The 18,942-nt window shown below is 39.1% G+C and overlaps 1 protein-coding gene across 5 annotated transcripts in view; it reads right to left on the bottom strand.

Moving 5' to 3' along the window:
* Positions 1-3,017: 3,017 nt before the first annotated feature.
* LOC145890493 (uncharacterized) overlaps positions 3,018-18,942 on the bottom strand; it is a 27,838-nt gene continuing 11,913 nt past the window's right edge. For 3 of the 5 annotated variants that reach the window (XM_082981584.1, XM_082981586.1, XM_082981588.1), the window contains 30 exons: positions 17,228-17,380; positions 16,982-17,068; positions 15,604-15,690; positions 15,305-15,478; positions 14,948-15,062; positions 14,670-14,838; positions 14,432-14,540; positions 13,868-14,139; positions 13,405-13,645; positions 12,802-13,008; positions 12,615-12,743; positions 12,254-12,358; positions 11,961-12,160; positions 11,423-11,635; positions 10,982-11,126; positions 10,338-10,544; positions 9,881-9,985; positions 9,450-9,602; positions 9,081-9,215; positions 8,513-8,755; positions 8,222-8,297; positions 7,864-8,084; positions 7,415-7,576; positions 6,959-7,176; positions 6,759-6,876; positions 6,380-6,469; positions 6,179-6,303; positions 5,714-5,822; positions 5,475-5,647; positions 3,018-3,833 (listed from right to left, as the gene is read on the bottom strand). In XM_082981584.1, the coding sequence (XP_082837710.1) occupies positions 3,710-3,833; positions 5,475-5,647; positions 5,714-5,822; positions 6,179-6,303; positions 6,380-6,469; positions 6,759-6,876; positions 6,959-7,176; positions 7,415-7,576; positions 7,864-8,084; positions 8,222-8,297; positions 8,513-8,755; positions 9,081-9,215; positions 9,450-9,602; positions 9,881-9,985; positions 10,338-10,544; positions 10,982-11,126; positions 11,423-11,635; positions 11,961-12,160; positions 12,254-12,358; positions 12,615-12,743; positions 12,802-13,008; positions 13,405-13,645; positions 13,868-14,139; positions 14,432-14,540; positions 14,670-14,838; positions 14,948-15,062; positions 15,305-15,478; positions 15,604-15,690; positions 16,982-17,068; positions 17,228-17,380 (4,665 nt within the window). In that variant the 3' untranslated portion in view covers positions 3,018-3,709. Of the gene's footprint in view, positions 3,834-5,474; positions 5,648-5,713; positions 5,823-6,178; positions 6,304-6,379; positions 6,470-6,758; positions 6,877-6,958; positions 7,177-7,414; positions 7,577-7,863; positions 8,085-8,221; positions 8,298-8,512; positions 8,756-9,080; positions 9,216-9,449; positions 9,603-9,880; positions 9,986-10,337; positions 10,545-10,981; positions 11,127-11,422; positions 11,636-11,960; positions 12,161-12,253; positions 12,359-12,614; positions 12,744-12,801; positions 13,009-13,404; positions 13,646-13,867; positions 14,140-14,431; positions 14,541-14,669; positions 14,839-14,947; positions 15,063-15,304; positions 15,479-15,603; positions 15,691-16,561; positions 16,649-16,981; positions 17,069-17,227; positions 17,381-18,942 lie in introns of all 5 variants that reach the window. The other 2 variants (XM_082981585.1, XM_082981587.1) reach the window with 1 other exon arrangement.

Here is an 18,942-nt window from a genome sequence, read left to right as displayed (position 1 = left end):
AGACGACCAACGAACTGATCCGGAATGCCGCAGACGGTTTTGCAGAACGACAATGTGAGAAAAAGGCGATGTTCCAGCAAAGGTTCGAAAGGTTTCGCACTTTTTGACGCCGTCCGCTGGGCTTCGCGGGTGAACACGCCGCGTGTATCAATTGTCCTTGCAGAGGCTGTAACCTAATTTGCCCCTTTTCCTGGTCATTTGGATATTTTTAATTGCTTCTAGTAGGTCAGTTATAATCTTGACATTGTGATTTCAAGTGTTTAGCAACCATCGTGGCTTGAAAAAATGACTTTATATTATTGTGTGTTCTAATTTAAACGAATGCTGCATATGACACGAAAACGATGCCCATAGGGTGAACATACATTCCTGAATTTTACTAGGCTGTTGCTTTGCAAGTGTTTCTTGTTGGTACTGCTAGCATTAAATTTTTCTTCTCAATTGAACGGAAAAAATGTTTCATGGCTAAGAAGCTATTTCTGGAAAAATATTTCAAAAAGGAATGTGGATAAAAAAGCTTGGGTCAATGTTTTAAAGAATGCACTCTAAAAGTATCGTCTTCAAATGAGAGAGTTTCTTATAATTTACACCTATATGATTAGTATATTGGAAAAACTGTTCGTTTTTTCACTAGAATGTTGCGACCTTAAAACACAAAAGAAATTAGCAGTTGGGTCAAAGTTTGAAAGCAGGTCAACAAGTTCCGGTTAATGATCTAATCTTTCTGTAACACGAACCCCAAAACCTCTTGATTTTGAAAAGGTTGCACTCACTTAACTGCTTAAAACGGATGCAAGTCATCGTAAAATCAACAGTGGTGAAAAATCGATGGCAAGCACAAATCGTGGAGATTTTGTGATAACAGGATGCGTCAAATAAGGCGCAAGTATGGTTTTAATTTTACTACAGTAAGGCCCACGTGATTTAAAATATCTTTTTATTACCAATAGAAAAATCCATACCCTGTCTGTCAGTTTGGAATTTGGTTTGTTAATGAAATGTATTTTGCACAATTTAAAGATAGTGCGCTGCAGACAGTGCCATTGTTTCGATCTATCTAGGTTTCATCGGTGTAGCATGACAAATGAAGACGGTCTTGTCGGCTAACTGTACCAAGGTAAACGAGACAATTCTGAATTATGGTCGCCCTCCATCCGTTGGATGCTAAACTAAGGAGGCGAGCCAAAGTGGAACAAACAATAGACCAAGCAACTCCTTGGAAACTTATAGTGTTATCGCCGCAATGTTATTAAATCCTTTCGAAGCAATTTGAATTTACATTGGAAGTGATAAGTGTTATCCCAGCATTGAACACTATTACATTACTGCATTGCAATCCAGAGTGGTGACCGTTTTGATGAAATGTTCAAATGAAATGCCGAAGTCTTTCAACAAAACCTTACAACAATCTTTGTCAGAGTCAACAGAAGTTCCACGTGACCGAGCACCGTTCACGGTTGACTGGTCATTGTTGTTCAAAGCAGATGAGAAAGACAACAGGAGGAGCTTATAACACTAAGGTGTGGAGACTTGACTTGTTTGCACAGGGAATCGCAAATGGGTCTCACTTAACGCCTAAGCTGGCTTTACAAATATTGGCAATGGCTGTGATTAATTTATGAGCCTTAAAAGGTTGCAAAATGTAATTGGGTTTCAAGGTCTTCGACATTCAAGCCGACAGAGTTAATCAGATGAAAGACTGGTGTAGATTCAAACATACAAGTCTCGAATAATTTCGACAATTCGCAAAATGTTTGGCAAGAAAATGCAAAAAAAACAACAGAGACATTACATACGAAAAAAAGATTTTGGACATTTCGTTGGACCCTCATAATTGCAATATTAAAACAAGTCAGTATATTAAATCAGTATTTTTTCTGCTTAAGAAACAAAACGTGCGTTTTGTTTTAAAACATCACAAATTATTGGTAAAATACTGAATTATTGGAAAATAATAAAATCATAGCATGACCGTCGCGAAACCAAATAGAAATATTAAATATATTAAAATATAAAGCAATTTAGTCCTGTTGAATTTCGAACATTTTTTTCCAAGACACAAAAATATTTAAAACTTTCAGATTCAAAAATACTATTTTTGTAAGCTGCAGACAGTGTACATACTGTTTTTGACCTTTCCAAGTTTCAGGTTTCGTCAGATCTGCAGGGGACTGGGGCCGGGGAACGATCGTTTCTTGTATACTTACAATAATAACGTGTACATAAAAGAGCCTCACATTTACTGCTGTATCAACATTTTTATCGTATTCCTTGCCCTAAACAATTCGCCTTGATTCACAACCACACTCTAAATCTTCAACTTCATTCTTAGTGGATTCGAAATTCGTTGTATGAGCAAGGTTGTGTAACGAAGGTTGAAATACATGTTTATGTATAGATTAGCTGGCGATAAGAACAGGTCCTCGGCATGTTTTACTAATTTGCTTTTTAAAACAGGGGCGCACACACACAAAAGGGGGCCCCGCTCTCGGTGAAATATTTATCCAATCGTGTCCGGCATTTCCTTGGTCCAATGACATGTGCGCCCACAGAAAAAATCAGGGGGATATTTTCGGTTTTTTTTGCGTATCTAATTTACAGTATGTGTTTGTTTCACCTTTGTGAGCTCATGCGGACGCCCATGATCCATGCAGAGTTAAACTGCGCTCTGCTCCCTTTTATCCAAGCTCTGTGCCACTAAATTTTTGCAGACCCGACATGGCGGAGTGTGTGTTGGCGCCTATTGCCATTAATTTCGCACTGATAGCTAAAGATGTGATAATCAACTCGCTAAAACATTTTTTTGCCTTCTACTTTTTTAGATGAAATAAACACATAACTAAGTCACATTTCATACAGTCACGCCACTTACTTGCAGTGACAAGGACACTAGTGATTGCCGAAATGTCTTTAAACAATGTCAATGTTTTCTGCATTATTTGTTACATCTACTACGTTATGAACTGTTGAGCAGACGCTTTCGGATCTCTAATGTGAAGGCAAATATCACCACATGATGGAGTTCAACAATCTTGTTTATTCGAAAAAGCGGTAAAGGAGGGGGGTTAGTAATTATGTCACCTGTTGCGATTATAGGCTCGTGGTTAACATAATACACTCTTTAATGTTCCACAATCATCACTTGACACGCACAAGGGGGCAAATGCACCCCCGCAATAAGCCGGACATCTATGATTGGCTATGGCGGGTTACAGGGGTTATTTTCAGGAGGGGGTCGGTGGTGGTGCATTGTGGGTAACTTAACAGGGCTGCTATAAATGTACATGCGCGCAAATAACATACAAACAATCAAATTACTCCATTACAACAATTCGTCACTACTACGTCATCAACAACATCAACGTCACCGCGAGCTAGTGATGTAATACGAGCGGGGTGCAGGTCGAAAAGAAAAAAACTGGCGGCACAAGGTCACAATGCAGCAAAAAAGCAAATCGCAAGCAAATGACGTCATACGGGATGACGTCACTCGATGAAAGATTGGTCGCCACTACTGAGGGATATACCGATAGGGAGTATTTACACCGTAAGGCGTGCGGCGGACGCATTAAGGGGGGCAAGGCACAAACGATTGGCGTATGTACAACAAGGAATGGTGGATTGGCGGCTTTTTGTGGTAATTTTTGGTCGTTTTCAGTGCAACCTCTGTAGAAATGCAGTCGTGGTGGGAACGGGGATGAGCTGGAGCTCACGATTCACCGGCAGCAGCTGATGTGTCGGCGTCACCGTCGGCGGCATCGCCATCATCGGCGACTTCCATTTGCAAACGGTAACGAGATGATTTTGTGCTGCGGTAATCGGTGCCTCCCCTCCTGTGAGATAAAATACTGAGTTCAAATTTACAGAAGAAATGTTAATATTCCTCCAATCTAATTGTTCCCAGTGCAACAATAATCGCAACACGTATGGTGTAATATAGGAAGTTAGCCCTTGTTCCATCTTTTACTGATCTCTAGCTTCGCCGTTGAGTATTTTAACATTCATAGTAACAAACGGTTTGAACCTCGTTAAAAGTAGTAAATATTTTTAAGTGGTTACAGGTTTTACAGAAAACACATAAAAAACAACCAAACTCCCTGAGCAAACTCGTGCAACGATATTTAGTAATCTACATTAGATATTTAAGAAATCGCTGTTCACGTTGAGGCAAGTTTTAAACAAAACCACAATCATACAAGCGACACACTCGATAACACTTATACATAAACTAAAAGCCAGTGATTACCAACAATTCACAACTATTTGCTTTAATATTTAAATTGTGCAATTGGTTTGTCATCTAATAACATGAGCTACAAATCTAGTTTATAAATGTTACTCAAAACAGTTTCCTTTATCGTCGGAAGTCGTTTTTAACCTTTTTATTATAATTTCTGAATCAGTAAGTGTGATTATAACGAATTGTTGGTGCCATGAAGGGGTGCAAAAGCAAATATGCAGGAGGCGGATGGACGTCCAACCCGTAATCTCGCTACTTAAATCGAAACCAACAAAATTAATATATCTGCGCCGCTAGATAACGCCACTGCAATTACTTTCATGCTGTTTCGTCATAGAACCACCGCCATGCAACGTTATGTCGCCTACTGCACGCGGACGTCAAAGACAGGAAATGACGTCATCAGAACGTCGTAGACGTGTGGCGTCATTCATGCAAGAGGTCGTTTTGTTTCAACTTACCTGTTATTTTCTGTTTTTAGTGAAAAGCATTAGTGAAGCGCGACTAATGGCGGTGGGTAAAACAAAAGACGCCATGTGACACAACACGCCAGCATACGTCATCACCGATGACGTAACGCACGACAAACACATTAGTCGTTGGGTGAGCAACGAAAGAAAATCACCGAAAATAAAAAGGACATGATTGGTTGTTGCCATGCATACGAGCGCCGTTGTCATGGTTACCTCTATTCCTCTTCGTCATGGTCTGACGCGCCAGATGCGTCATAGGCCTTGCCCTTGGACATTTTGCTTTTGCCGCCGTAAGCGCTCACACCGGCCGCCCTGATGTAATAATTGGCATGTTATGCAATCCTTTGTGACGTCACAATGACGTCATGTACAGGCCTGAACCCAGCGGTGTGGCGCAACAAATGACACGGCGACGGCGGCGAAAAAAGAGCAAAAAATATTGACTGCAGGAGAATATTTTTACTTAATATTCTCGCACTGTGACATATGCTGCATGGTGACGTACGTTGAGGTGACGTCACCTGTTAGTTTTACAGTTTTTCCGAGTAGTTCCCCTGATCAAAACACAAGATGCTGTAACGCAACAGAGAGAAAAGCGAAAAGCGGCCACGGGATTTTGCTACACGCCAGCGTCTCTACAGGTCGCTGTCGTCATGGTTACGGAAAGCGGGAAGAGGCGACAAACAACAACAACGACATTGCTACGGGGTTAGTTACGACATGACACCGTCAAAGGTGCTACGTACGGACGAGTCTCTCACCTCAACTTGCTTCTCAATTGGTTGATTTCACGCTGGTAAGTCTCATTCTGCTCGGAAATATCATCGAGGTCTCTCTGCAACTTTCGCTTTCCTGCGTTCGCGCGCGAAACTTCTTCTTCAGCGTCATCCAGCTGACGTTTCAGGGTCTTAACGCGCGTGTTGATCTTGTCCACCTGCGTCACACAATAAAACCGTCGGTCGCAAATTCTTTCACGTCATCACAGTGACGTCATTCTTACCTGCTCCTTGTATTGGTCGGCGTGTCTTCGCTCATCGTCGATCTGCATCAGTGTCTCTTTCATCTTCTTCTCAGTTCGACGAACGAGTTTGTTGGCAGCCGCTCGTTCCCTGACACACAATGTAATATTTTTTTAATCTTTTTAACAACTTGTGAACAGCTTCATGAACTAATCGCAATACTGGGTGTGTGGGACTGTTAACACCGCTGTAATATTTTTGTCTGCATTTTTTTACCTGAAAATTTTACCTTTTTAAAGACCTGCAATTTGTTGTACATTTGTTTCTTTGATCTCATTTTTTTGCAACCAAAATATGTTTTTTTTTAATTTAACAAAAAACTACTTATTTTTCCCTACATTACATAACACGGTTACTCATGACATCAAAAGAAAAAAATTTTTTTTGAGGTCTTCACAGGAAAACCAACCAACCAACAAACTAACTAACTTAAAAATAAAACTTACTTTGCTTCGATCTCGACTTGTTCTTCCAATCCAGCAATCTTTGACTCGAGAGCAGCGATCGCGTTCTTCTGCTTCTGTCTCACAGTCTGTTCCATCTCAGAAAGCTTCAACTTCAGTTCCTTGTTCTGTTGACGAGATAAGACGAGTTAACTGTCACCTCCAGCAAATGGTTGTTAAGTCAGGGTAGGATCGATGACGTACCTGTCTCTCGAGCGACATTTTGTGGCTCTCGTGCTTCTGGTTGCTTGATCTCTCCACAGAGAGTTCGTTTTGGTATTGCTCGTTTTGTGACTGAAATACGACGAAAAATCGAATTAAACGTAGGAAAAGTGCTTTCTAACAGTGTTTGCGATGTGCAAAATGAAAAGATCGTCCCAATTTTTTGCCCACCATCATCTCGTGTTCACACGTTTCGGTATTATTTTTAATCACAAACCCAAGTCGATTTAGTCCATTTACATCTGGTTGAGGTGAAAGAGTAAAGATAACATGAGCTGCGGGAGTGCTACTGTTTTGATTTTAATCTCACGTAACAACATTGTTCTCGGTAAATTTAATAATTTAATGAATTTATCTCCACCTGCAGCTTCCTGATCTTCTCATCCATCATCTCGAGACTCGACTCCAGTTCCTCTTTCTCCTCTTCCATCTCGTTAAAGCGAAGTTCGAGACGACGGCGCTCGTCCATCTGGGCGCTCCTGTGACGTCACAATCCACGTATTACGTCATAAAAGTTTGCACGGGTGCATCGTTTTGCGAAAAAACTAGAATTAAACTCACTTGTCCTTGATTCCTCCAGCTAACTCCTCCTGAAGATCATCTCTCTCAGTTTCTGCTGCTCTTCTTTGTCTCTCGGATGCTGCATGATCTTCCTGGGCTTGCATCAAGTCCGCTTCGAAGTTCTTTGCCTTCTTCTCATTCTCACGAGCCGTTACCAGGAGATCGTCACGTGATTGGCGCAAATCATTGACGTCACGGTTGAATTCTTTGATTTGTGCCTGAAATCCAATGAGTTGGGGTATTATCCACGAATCAAGAGGAACAAATCAACAAAAAGAACAGCAAATATTTCGTTGAATAATGCAATAAGTGACCTCCAAAGAACTCCTAAAACATTGCATGCACCGTTTCAAGTATGCTTAAACCAACAGAACAATTTTGGATTCGAATCCCAATACACAATGTACTTGTAATAGAACCAGCTTAATATTTAACACTTTGAGGTGAAAATCCTACCTGTGCTTTCTTGAGCTGTTTGATGGAATCTTCCTTGGCCTTCTCAGCCGCATCAATGTGACTTTCCAGGTCGTTGAAATCCATCTCCACCTTCTTCTTGGCAGCAAGAGCGTTCGATCTCTGCTTCCTTTCTTCTTCAAGTTCACCTTCCATCTCACGAAGCTAAAAAAGAACAAAAAAAATGAAAAATAAATACTAGTTGATCTTCTATTTGTTTTTTAGATGCTGAAAAACAATTGCTTGCGAAAACCTGATTGATAATTTTAGTTTAATGATAAGCGAAAGTGTGGTATTCAGCAAATTGGGACAAAACGTCAAAATCTCAGGTCTTTTAACAACCAACCAAACAAGCCAATGCCCTTCTCCAGACACAACAACAAAGGACTAAATCTGAAAGCACCAAACGAGTCTAAATCTTCTCGTAGTGGATTTGCGGAATTCGTTCCCACCTGTTTAAGAATGCTCCTGCGTTTTTCTTCAGCCTGTTCTTCGCGAGCTTGAAGCTCCCGGTCGAAGTTGGCCTTGGCAGCTTGCAAGTTCACTTCCAAACGGAGTTTAGCATCCTCGGTCACTTGCAGCTCGTCCTCAAGCTCCTCCAGCTGAGTCTTCATTTCCTCCACTTGGCTCTCCAACAATCTCTTTCCTCTCTCCATCTCGTGGGCGCTCTTGCCTGAGGAGCACAGAAAAATTTATTTTTAACCGGGTTGCTATGGAATTTTATTGATTAGAATTTAACATAGAAACTTATAAAATGTGCGTGACAAAAGACGAAAGTGTTTCAATGATAATGAATGGAACAGTAAATACCAGATGCGTCCTTGGAGCTCATAAGCTCATCGAGTTCTGTTTGTTGAGAACGACGAACTCTCTCCAACTCATCGATCTGAAAAACACACATTTCACATCAGTGCTTCGCAATTTTTTTTGAATCTTTTTGTATCAGTGTTTCACGAAAGTTTTTTTTCTATTCTTACGAAAAATGACCACAACGAAATGTACAAAAAACGCGCAATTAATTTCTACACATAAACTAATTACTCAAAAAACATATTAACCCTGAAAAGCTAACGCTAACGTCAAGTCCAGTAAGAAGCTTACTTTGTCTCTCAGTTCCTCGCATTCATGACTAAGAGAGATAGATTTTGTCTCCTTCTCGCGAGCATCTCTCTCAGCTTGGTCGCGCTCTTCTCCGTATTTGGCTGAAATCATTCTCTCATCAGCAAGTGCTTTGTCGAACTGACGCTGTTTCTTCTCGAGGTTTGAGATAATGGAGCGGTTGTGATCGCCCTCGACACTGAGGTCGTCCACGTCAGCCTGGAGGCGCTTGTTGGTCTTCTCAAGCTGGAAACACAATTTTTTAGAGTTTGTGAGTCGGGTCGAGATTTTGTTCATGATGCAGATGAAGTTTCACAAACAGAGTTTGGATTGCTAAGTGCAAATATTTTGCCCCGTTTCAAACCACATTTAGGGAAATATACAAGGTACATTGTAATATAGTTTGGATATATTAATAAAAACTTAAATTAATTATCTTGTTGATGATTTAAAAATGATCAAATGATCCACAAAACCATCACATGGTGTCGAAAACAACACTAAAACCGCTCCAATGTCTATTATTAAATAAATGTATTGATTGAAACAATGTGATGAGCATGCAGCTCACCTTATCACAAGTAGCACATTTCTCTTCAAGCTGAACAGTTTTGTCGTCAAGGTCACGGAGCAACCTCTTCTTGGACTCCTCCAGGATGTCCATCGCCTCCGCATCCTGCTCCATCTTCTTGCGAACATCTTGAAGCTGATAATAGAAGTTGTGTGTAAACAACAAGTTACGAAATCCACTTTGCGTAGTGTAGGATATTATGTTTTCGTTTCTATTTGCATGAAAGTATGGTAAAAGACAAGTCATGGTTAATAAAAATGCGATTAAACAACAAAGATTTGACGGGAGATTGCAGGTCTTATAACAGCCTCAATTTATAGAGAAATAAATCCAAAATACGATACAGTTTTCTTGAAACAAATATCTTACAGCGATGTTGGCAGAGTTCAGTTGTTTCTCAACAGCTTTCTTTGATTCTTCCTCCTCTTCCAGTTGTTCCTCGAGGGAAGCCTTCTCATCATCAAGAGCACGGATGCGAGATGCAAGTTTTAGTTTAGCTTGAGTCTCCTCCTGACCTTGGCTCTGTACAAGAAAGTCTTTTTTTATGATGTTGTTAATTCATTTCCATATGTGTCGCATTTTTGTAAAACGGTATCTTTTTTATTCTGGAATAACTTGGCGAGATTAGTGTCATAACTAAACGACTGTGCGTTTAACTAGTAAGATAATATTAATTAGTTGCATATTTTTTTATCATTGTTTTGACCACAGCAATCCAGCTCTCTTTAGCTGACAAACTTTCATCCACCAGATGTTTACCATTTTACTTCGCAGAGCAAATATATTGTAAAGTAAATTACCTGAGTCTCTTGCAATTGAGAGTCGAGTTGAGAAGCCTCACGTTGTGATCTGGAGAGTTGAGATTCAACTTGCTCAAGACTGTGAGTGAGTGTCTCAAGTTCACCCTGTAGGTGTTGTAAATAACATTTATTGATGAGATATTTTGGACGCTTAAAGGCCAAGTGCACATTTCTATGCAAAAATGTTGGGCAGGTCGGTCGAATTCAGGCGTTGTATGATTACAATCTCCTCAGCATATGTGGCAATAAAACAAATACGCCATAGTTGGCAATTCTCCAGTTATAAAGTAATTCCCTATATAGGTGACCTTTTGGCAAAAATTCACGTAGAGTTTATTCAACCATCAGTTTGGTCTGCCAAAAACTTAATTAATTTTCAAATTACAGCGCTGAATATTTTGAGCACAAAAACGAAAAAAAGGGTTTTTATTGGTTACATTCCAAAAACTTCCCTTACCTGGACTTTGTTGTATTTGTCCTGGAGATCGTTACGTGTACGTTCAGTGTCTTGCAACTTGGCGCTCAGTTCCTGAATCTGGGCTTCCTGCTTGCGACGTTTCGTCTCCGAGTCGTTCTTAGCAGAAGTGATGAGACGTAACTCTTCCTGAAGTTCCTGGTTCTCGGAGTCGAGGGAGTGCTTGGATTTCTCCAAAGCCGACTTCACCTGTTTTAGAGTATAAGAGTTATTGGGGACACGCGTAAGTGAAGTACGTGTTTGTTTAGAAAATAGTTCACACAGGAAAGTAACAGTTGTGTACAGAACTGATGATTAACATAGGGCGAGATATACATTTGTACATTTTACTAAGATTAATCCTGTTTTTGTCAAGTGCTTCTTGTGTGCATTGTTAGTTAAAGGATGGAGATCGGCAGATTATCGTGTGCAGTTGTTGAAGTCATTGTTTAAAAAAAACTAATTTTCATCACCAATTTACCACTTTTAATTACCATTACGGGATCTTCAGCAGCTAGAGACAAAATGATAATATCAAGAATCATCTTCAATTATCTGGTCCCAACACGAAAAATATTGGAAAATGGGAAAAAATGGGGCAAAAAGTTCCATTATTATTATAAGCGTGTGATCGGCGGATAACCTACCCTCTTGAGGGAGTCAATTTCATCTTGGAATTGTTCCACTTGACTTCCATGCTTAGATCTCATCTGGTGCAGTTGTTGGTCGAACGATTGACTCTCGGTGTCCAAAGTGCGCTTCAAATTCTCCAATTCACGCTCACGTTGTGACCTGTGTTCAACAACACGAAAATCACTTTTTGTGTTATGACGTCATTTAGTGACTCGTGAAATCCGTCGGTATTTCTTGTGTTTGACTCGAAAAATGGACATGAAATATGCATTTAAAACATTAATTTTGGAAGAATTTCCACATTTTCTTCAAATGTCTGTACAGTTTTTTTAATCCATGTTGGTCCAAGTTTCGACACAAAAATGGCAAAAAAAACATATCAATGTACTTTTCCAATTGTTTCTGTTTATTTGTTTGGACCAAAATTAAAATCTTGGAGACTCCAAAATCCTTACTTCAGTTCCTGTTGAGCATTGGTTGTGTCAAGGGAATCCTCCAGTTCAGTCTTGAGGGCCTCAAGCTCTTCACTGAGGTCTCTCTTCTGCTTCTCAGCCTTGTTCCTCTGTCCTTTCTCTTGCTCCAAGTCCTCCTGGAGCTCCGCATGAGAATTCTGAAGTTCGCGGAGAGATTTGTTGAGCTGGTTGCGAGCAGTCTGCTCCTGATCGAATCTAAACCACAAGAAAACAATGATGACATTTTTTACTGCAGTCTCGTTGTGGAAATGGTATTTATTAGGAAAATGGTTTGACGGATGGTGATTTTGAAACAAGATCGTTGGCCTGGAAGCTTGATTGGCCATAATAGTATATTTATCAAGCACTTTTTTTGAAAGAAAACTGTTGTTTAGTTAAGTTGGTACACTTAAAATAGTGGTTGGTGTTTTTAGAGGTAATTTTCAATGCAATCTTACCACTAACGATCATTAAACTTTTCCCAATCCCAAACAAAAGGTTGGTCTTATATTTTAAAACTAAACTGTTTTTCGGGACCAACCTTTCTTGCAGATTTGCAAGCTCTTCATCCTTCCTTTGATTCTGAACTCTCAATTCTTCAACTTGCATCTGAAGATCAGCAATCTGATCTCGGAGTTCAGCAATCTCTGCTTCCAGTTGTCTCTTGATCTTCTCCAGCTCCTGGCGATGTTTCTCCTCCTTCTTCAATCTCTCTTCCAGGTCTTGGATCACAGCTTCATGCTGCAAAAAAACATTATTTTATCATATCATGATCAACTTCTTTCTGTTACACAATTATTTGAGACTTTTGGGAATTTGGATGAGATCACATACCTTGTTTTTAAGTTTTGAAAGGGCTTTGGCTTTTTCTTCCTCGTCACCGAGTCCAGATTCCAACTCGTTCACTCTCTCCTCCAAAGCTTTGCGTTCACGTTGCAACTGTTTAAAAAAACCGAACATTTACAAAACAATAATGAAGTTTTTCACAAATTTGCCACCCATGTTGAAATAGGGTTTGTGAATACAAAGTTTCATAAAAATCTGTAGTTTTGAAACAAAAGTTTGATCACACTTCACAAAACAACATGAGAATAAAACAATCATTTACACTATTTGTTTAGAGATACTTTATCCTAACATTTTTGATATTGAACATATTTTTATTAAGTTCTAATTTTGGTGTGGAAAAACCTACCTTGGCTTGAGTGTCCTCCATCATGTTCAAATCCTCATCCATCTTCTTACACTTGGCATCGAGAGTAACTTTCTCCAGATGAAGGCGCTGGCGAGCAGCTTCCTCCTCATCAAGTTGCTCCTCCAAGTCCTGGATGCAGGAAACAGTTACAACCTTGTTTAAACTTCAAAGCTATTTCATCTTCCACCTTAATGTTAAGTTGCATCTTCTTCTTTTCCTGGCCGAGGAGTTGATTACGTTCATCCTCCTCATCAAGACGAGCTTCCATGTCCTGGAGGATTTCCTCCAGCTCTGTCTTCTTGGTGGCGAGTCTCGATCTCATGTCTTCCGCATCAGCGTACAACTCCTGCTCTGCCAACAGCTGATCGCTCAAAGCGTTCTTCTCTTCCACAGTCTGGTAAAAGAACAAATTATTTTAGTTTTTCACACAGATGTTGGGATGTTGGTGATTTGAGGACAGTTGTGTATGAAGTTGCAATTTTTTAGTGGTAAGTTTTATTTGTTTGGAAAGTCTTGTTCAGGTGGTGTAACTGCATGAAACTTTCATACGACTACAAGCGATGGTGATTATACAAAATTGGCATTATAACTAACTTGTTGATTTGGTAACTACAAACCAACAAAACACAAATAAAATTTGGAAATTCTTACAAGAAAATCCTGTGGAAAAAAGTATGTTGAAAACATTGTAGTATTTTCTTAAATATTTAATATAACTAAACATGTTTGTGAACAATCTATCAAGTTGATAGTATCAACATATTTAACAAAATACAACTAGCAGTTAAACCTGAGCAAACTTCTTCTCGATCTCCTGGAGGTCCTTTTCGAGCGCATCTTTCTTCTCCTGGACAACCTTGAGCTCACGCTCCTTGGCATTGAGATCCTCTTCCTGGCGAGTGACCTGGAGGAGAGGTTTGACCTTGGTGAAGAGTCGCCACCATGGCCAGTTGCGGAGTTTCAAGTAGGCGAGACCATTGCGCTGGATTACTCTGATGGCACGGAGTTGATCCTTGCGTTTGGAGAAGTTTCTGGAATTTTTTTGAGGATTGGATTACCTTTTTTATTTTTATATATTTATCAATATGAATAATTATCAATACAATATCAATACAAAATGGTTATATACTGAAGTTATAATGTGTGATATTTGTAATACCTGTGTTTGTTCAAGAGCCATACAAGCTGATACAAGATCCAATAAGCTGCTGTAGGCCAGCAAATTTAACTGACACACATACATAAAACTTTACCTTCTGGCAAGGAATCCTCTGCAAGATGCCTGGAACTGGATGATGATGTCAGTGAGCTTCAGATCTCTCTCCTCTTCCAGATGAGCCAAAACTCCACCACGGAAGAAGATCTTGCTCTGGCCGATTCTGTACAGGTTCTCGTCAAGGTCGAGAGCGTGGATCATTTTAATCGCTGCCTTCTTGCCATCCATGATGTCTTTGGGGAGGACATTTGGAGTGAGAATCTCGTAACGTTGGCGGAATTCTTGGAAGGGCACACGGTTGGGAAAACCCTGCAATGATGGAACGATGTTAATCAAGTTTTTAGTGTAAATTTGAGAAACAGTTTAGGGTAAATGTTCTACTTGTGTGTCACTGGCTACACACTGCAATAACGAAGGAGCAAATTTCGACATTTCCTAAAGGATTTTAGTTAATATTGAAATTTAGGATTTGTCTTCAATCTTTCAAATTACCTTTACCAGTATTTTCTACACTAAAATTTCTTCAGATGTTTCATAACATTACTGTTGAATTTCAACTTTCCACTTGCTCCTATGTAAAAAGGAAAATTAAATGTCTTACTTGACGACAGATTCTGATTCCCTCAAGGACTCCGTTGCATCGAAGTTGTTCCAAAACCAAATGAGCCACAATCTTGCCAGGTTTCTTCTCGTAGTTGGGAATGATGCACCTTTAGAGAAACATTTTGGTTAAAGCTTATATTTACAAAACAGCAAGCTTATTAGTCTAGGCCTACAAGGGTTTGCCTGCATCAGATTCTAAGTTTACAACAACACAAAAATTGAGCAAAATGTGTCACCTGACGAAATTTGGGTTGGTGTTTCTCAGAGTTGTCATGAGTTTCTGAAGCTGATCTTTGTAGAGAGCGCCCACTGTACGGAACATTCCCTTGCGTGTCTTGTACGCCGAACTGAACTTGTTGTCGCTTCCAACTGCAACCAACTGTTCCATTCCAACCACTTTTGACACTAAAAAAAGACAATTTTAGTAACCTAAACAAACTTTGCAAAATATACCACAAAATAATCTCACAATTTGTTAGTTTTTTTATCGTTTAGCTTAACACATTCTACTTACTGTCTTTCCACATAATGCTGACAAACTGGTCTGATGAGTTGTGCAAAAGATCTGTAATGTTGTCGTTCAACGGGTCCATGTTCTTCATCAGCCATCTCTCAGCGGTGTATTCCACCTGCGGCGAACAGAAATATTGTTGTTACAAACTGTTTAAAAGCAGAGTTAGAGCCATGCTAATTACAGGATTGGAATCCAAAACAAATTTCAACTAGTAAGACATTTCTAAACCAATTATAAATTTACTTGTACTCTACAACTAACAAAACTAATGCACAACATTATAGAAGTGAATAAAATACTTTCAACGTGATTCTGCAAGTAATTGGTAAGTTCTTTCCGCATAAATTTGACGCATACCTTTCCAGCATAATGCATGATGGAGAAGTCACTGCTTCCCTTGAGCTGTTTGGCTTTCTGGAACTTGGGATGAGTTCCCAATTGTTTGACAACCTTCTCCACAAATGACTTGTCGGTGGCTTTCGGAAACCAACATTCTTCATCCAAGAGGGACAAAATACCTGGAGGGTTCGACTAAAAAAGGCAAAAAATACATTTTTAGAAAACATGTTACAGCCAACATAGGCAGTCATAGGTTGCTTGGTTAAAATCAAGGGGAGCTTGATTGGTAAAACTTCAATAAACATAGTGGAACTTACTGGTCTTTCAATGAGATTGATGCATGGTTGCAGATCAAGACCAAAGTCGATGAATTTCCATTCAATGCCCTCACGGCGATATTCTTCCTGTTATGCAAACAACCATACCAGTGGTCAGGGAATGACAATCGTAATGGTTCAAATTAGGATGGCAAAAAGAAATGGTGTTTAAGAAGTGTACTAATGGCAAGAATTGAATAGCAAATACCATTGGTTTTATCTTCAAACTAATATTAATAGAGAAGTCTATAAAGTCAAATTAGCCATTTAGCAACTGTTTACACCATTTTCATTACCATACTATAAGTAAAAAGGAAAACATTTCAACCACCAACATCGAATACAAAAACACCACTAATCAAAAATGATGTAAAAAGTATTTCAATATAGTGTTGTAAGTATAAAAAGGCTTAGTTGAAGCAAACATTCCAAATAAATTTGCCTCCATATTGAAGCTGTTTACAGCATTACTTAAATGGTTATGCAACTAAAACAATGTCAATATTTTTGTGTTTCGATTTCACGATTTCAAAGGGAAATTAGCACTGTTGTTAAGTGAGTTTTTCTTACAAAATCAAAAAGTGACCGACAGTACAAACATTTCCACAATTTTTAAAAATTGTGGTAAAACGAAGTGACAAAAAATCATACAAATCACAGAGTGTTCGGCATGCAAATAGTTTCGTCTTTTTTTCATTGATTCGAACATTTTGTTCATGTGTTTTGTTTGTAGCGTGCATAACAAATCTGGCCACCAAAAGTAGCAAGTATCACCATTTTCCACATTTTACATAAAATTAGTTTCCAAAAATTTTTTTCAAAGAAAAAACATTTTTACTACGTTATAAACCAGATTTATTGATTGGAACTTGTGTGAAAATGGTGATAGCAGCTAAATCATAATCATCTGTGTTGATTTAAGTGAGCAAGGGAGTTTGGGGGACATTTGTGGTCAAACCTGTTCCTTGATAAACATGGTATGGTTGAAGAATTGTTGCAGCTTTTCGTTGGTCATATTGATGCACAATTGCTCATAACTGTTCGTCTACTTAGCAACCATTGCAGTGCCAACCAATTGTCATATGGTGTGTTTGTGTTTAAATGGTTGGTTGTGGTGGAAATTGTGTGTGGTTTATTATTTGTGTGTTGTAAACCAGGTAGGGAATTGCAAATTTTGACATGGTCATGTTTAATTTTTTGAAATTTTTCGACAAAAAAGGAATTTAAAATTGATATAAAAGTGAATTAAGGAAAGTTGCAATGATGAAAAAAATTGAGTGACATTTAAACAAAGACATGAAGTAGATGGATGATGGATCCCGAAAATTCACATGAAAAAAAGAACAAAAACTCTGGTTAAAAAAGTAACTATTTTTACCTGTTCTAGAATAAACATAGTGTGATTGAACAGTTGCTGCAACTTTTCATTGGTATAGTTGATGCAAAGCTGCTCGAAGCTATTCAACTGCAGTGAAAATACTCATTAAATATGTTACAACATTTCAAAAATGGCTCATAAAAAATGTTAAACCCTGGAAAGAAGTTTTGACTTTCATAGTTATTAATTAATTACAAGTAATTAAGATGTTTAAAGTAGTCTTTTTTAATTGGTTTGCCAAGGAACCTGGAAGATTTCAAATCCAGCAATATCCAGAATTCCAATGAAGTTGGTTCCTTGTCTGGTAGTCCTGTCCAGGGAGCGGTTGATTCGGTCGACGAGCCAACGGAACAATCGCTCATATTGTGCTTTTGCCAGAGCTTCCACAGCAAAATCAACCTGGATAAATAAATGTTATACTGTTTTGTAAACTGTTTCACTACAGCAATGCATAGTAAGTTACCAACTATGTTATGAATGCTTGCAACTTTATGACTGGAACAATATGATATATGTGTGTAGAAGGTATAGGCAAGTTTTTACAGTTGGTTCCACAGGTACAGGTAATATTTTTCAGGCACAGACAAGCGACAGACAACGATTTCACAACGCGGCCACAATATAACCTTGTAACATCTGCCGAGTTAATGTAAGGGGCGTATATTTAGACGTGCTATCACCTGGACACAACTCTACATAACTCCCTTGGGTGTCGGAGGCCAGCAAACTACACATTCAGCAAACAACACATATCAATACTTTATACTTTGGGCTTTACAGAAGATATCAAGCGTTTCTGGTAAACAGTCTTATCTGCATAGGCGCGCCTGGGAGTTATGTCGTCACAAACGAGCCTTTCATGCTGGCATGCTCGTCACAAAGAGATTGTAGAACCAGTTTTTTGTTTAATGTTGAAGGTCAAATGCACCCTAATGTGCCATGTGAAGCTTTTTTGCTCGTTTACTTTGAAACGCTTTTAATGATTAAGAAGCATGGAAATACTTACTTTTGACTAAAATTCGAAAAGTTAAGCGCACAAATGCCTGCATTCAATTGGTTTTAAATTGGCAGTTTGGTGCGCCTGTGGCAATGCCATTCCACGCTTATATTTCTAACTTTTCGTAGCGGTAAGCAACACCTTGAACATTGTAACTACGTGAACAGCTTCAAGGCACACAGGCGGTTGGAAGCCAGGTCTTTTGCCACAAGCGTGTGCTTCGCCCAATGGAGGGCGAGATATGGGTGTAGTTCAAGCAAGTCTATCACTTGCTGTAAATCCTAGTCAGCTTAAGGCTAATGCAACAAATCCCTCATATAAGACCAACGGTGTTTTGAGTGATGGGAGGTATAACCAACCCCCACTGGTAGGAGTTATGTGGGATTTTCGTGGCTTAGGTAAAACCTTAATTATTCGCCTTTCGATACATTCGTCTGGAGGTGTTTGATGTATGGGTTTAAGTTGGTAATTACGCTACAGCGAACAAAATAAACAATAAACGCTGACTTATGCGTTCTCTTGTATGATTTGTGACGTTTGTAACATCGTATGTCCAATACAACTGGTTGCTGTAACCTTTAGGCTTATCATGTTTTGTTAAATTAAACAAATTTAACGAATTCCAAAGAAAATATTTAAATGTAAACAATGACTTTTTATATAAAAAAATGCATTTGGAAAGGACGAGGAATGGACGCTTCCTATTGACGAAAAGCACTTGACGTGTTTTACATTTTTTTGGCTCTCAATGGTTTGGTTGTTTTTACTACAACCGTGCAATGCTCAACGCTATCAACTTCTTACACTGCTTTTTCCAGGTTTCCAGGTTATGTTTGCGCTGCCGTCTATGGGTATTCGAATACAATGACTTTGGTTCTTCGGACTGACCCCGGAACCAAGTGATAAAGTGGTTGCGTTTATTATTGACAAAAGGACATTCCATACGTGGATTTAGAACAAAAGT

Source organism: Ascidia mentula, chromosome 2 (assembly GCF_947561715.1).
Source record: "Ascidia mentula chromosome 2, kaAscMent1.1, whole genome shotgun sequence".
Classification (NCBI taxonomy): Eukaryota; Metazoa; Chordata; class Ascidiacea; order Phlebobranchia; family Ascidiidae; genus Ascidia; species Ascidia mentula.
The sequence above is the reverse complement of the archived record's forward strand: the minus strand, read 5'-3'. Positions and strand labels throughout refer to the sequence as shown.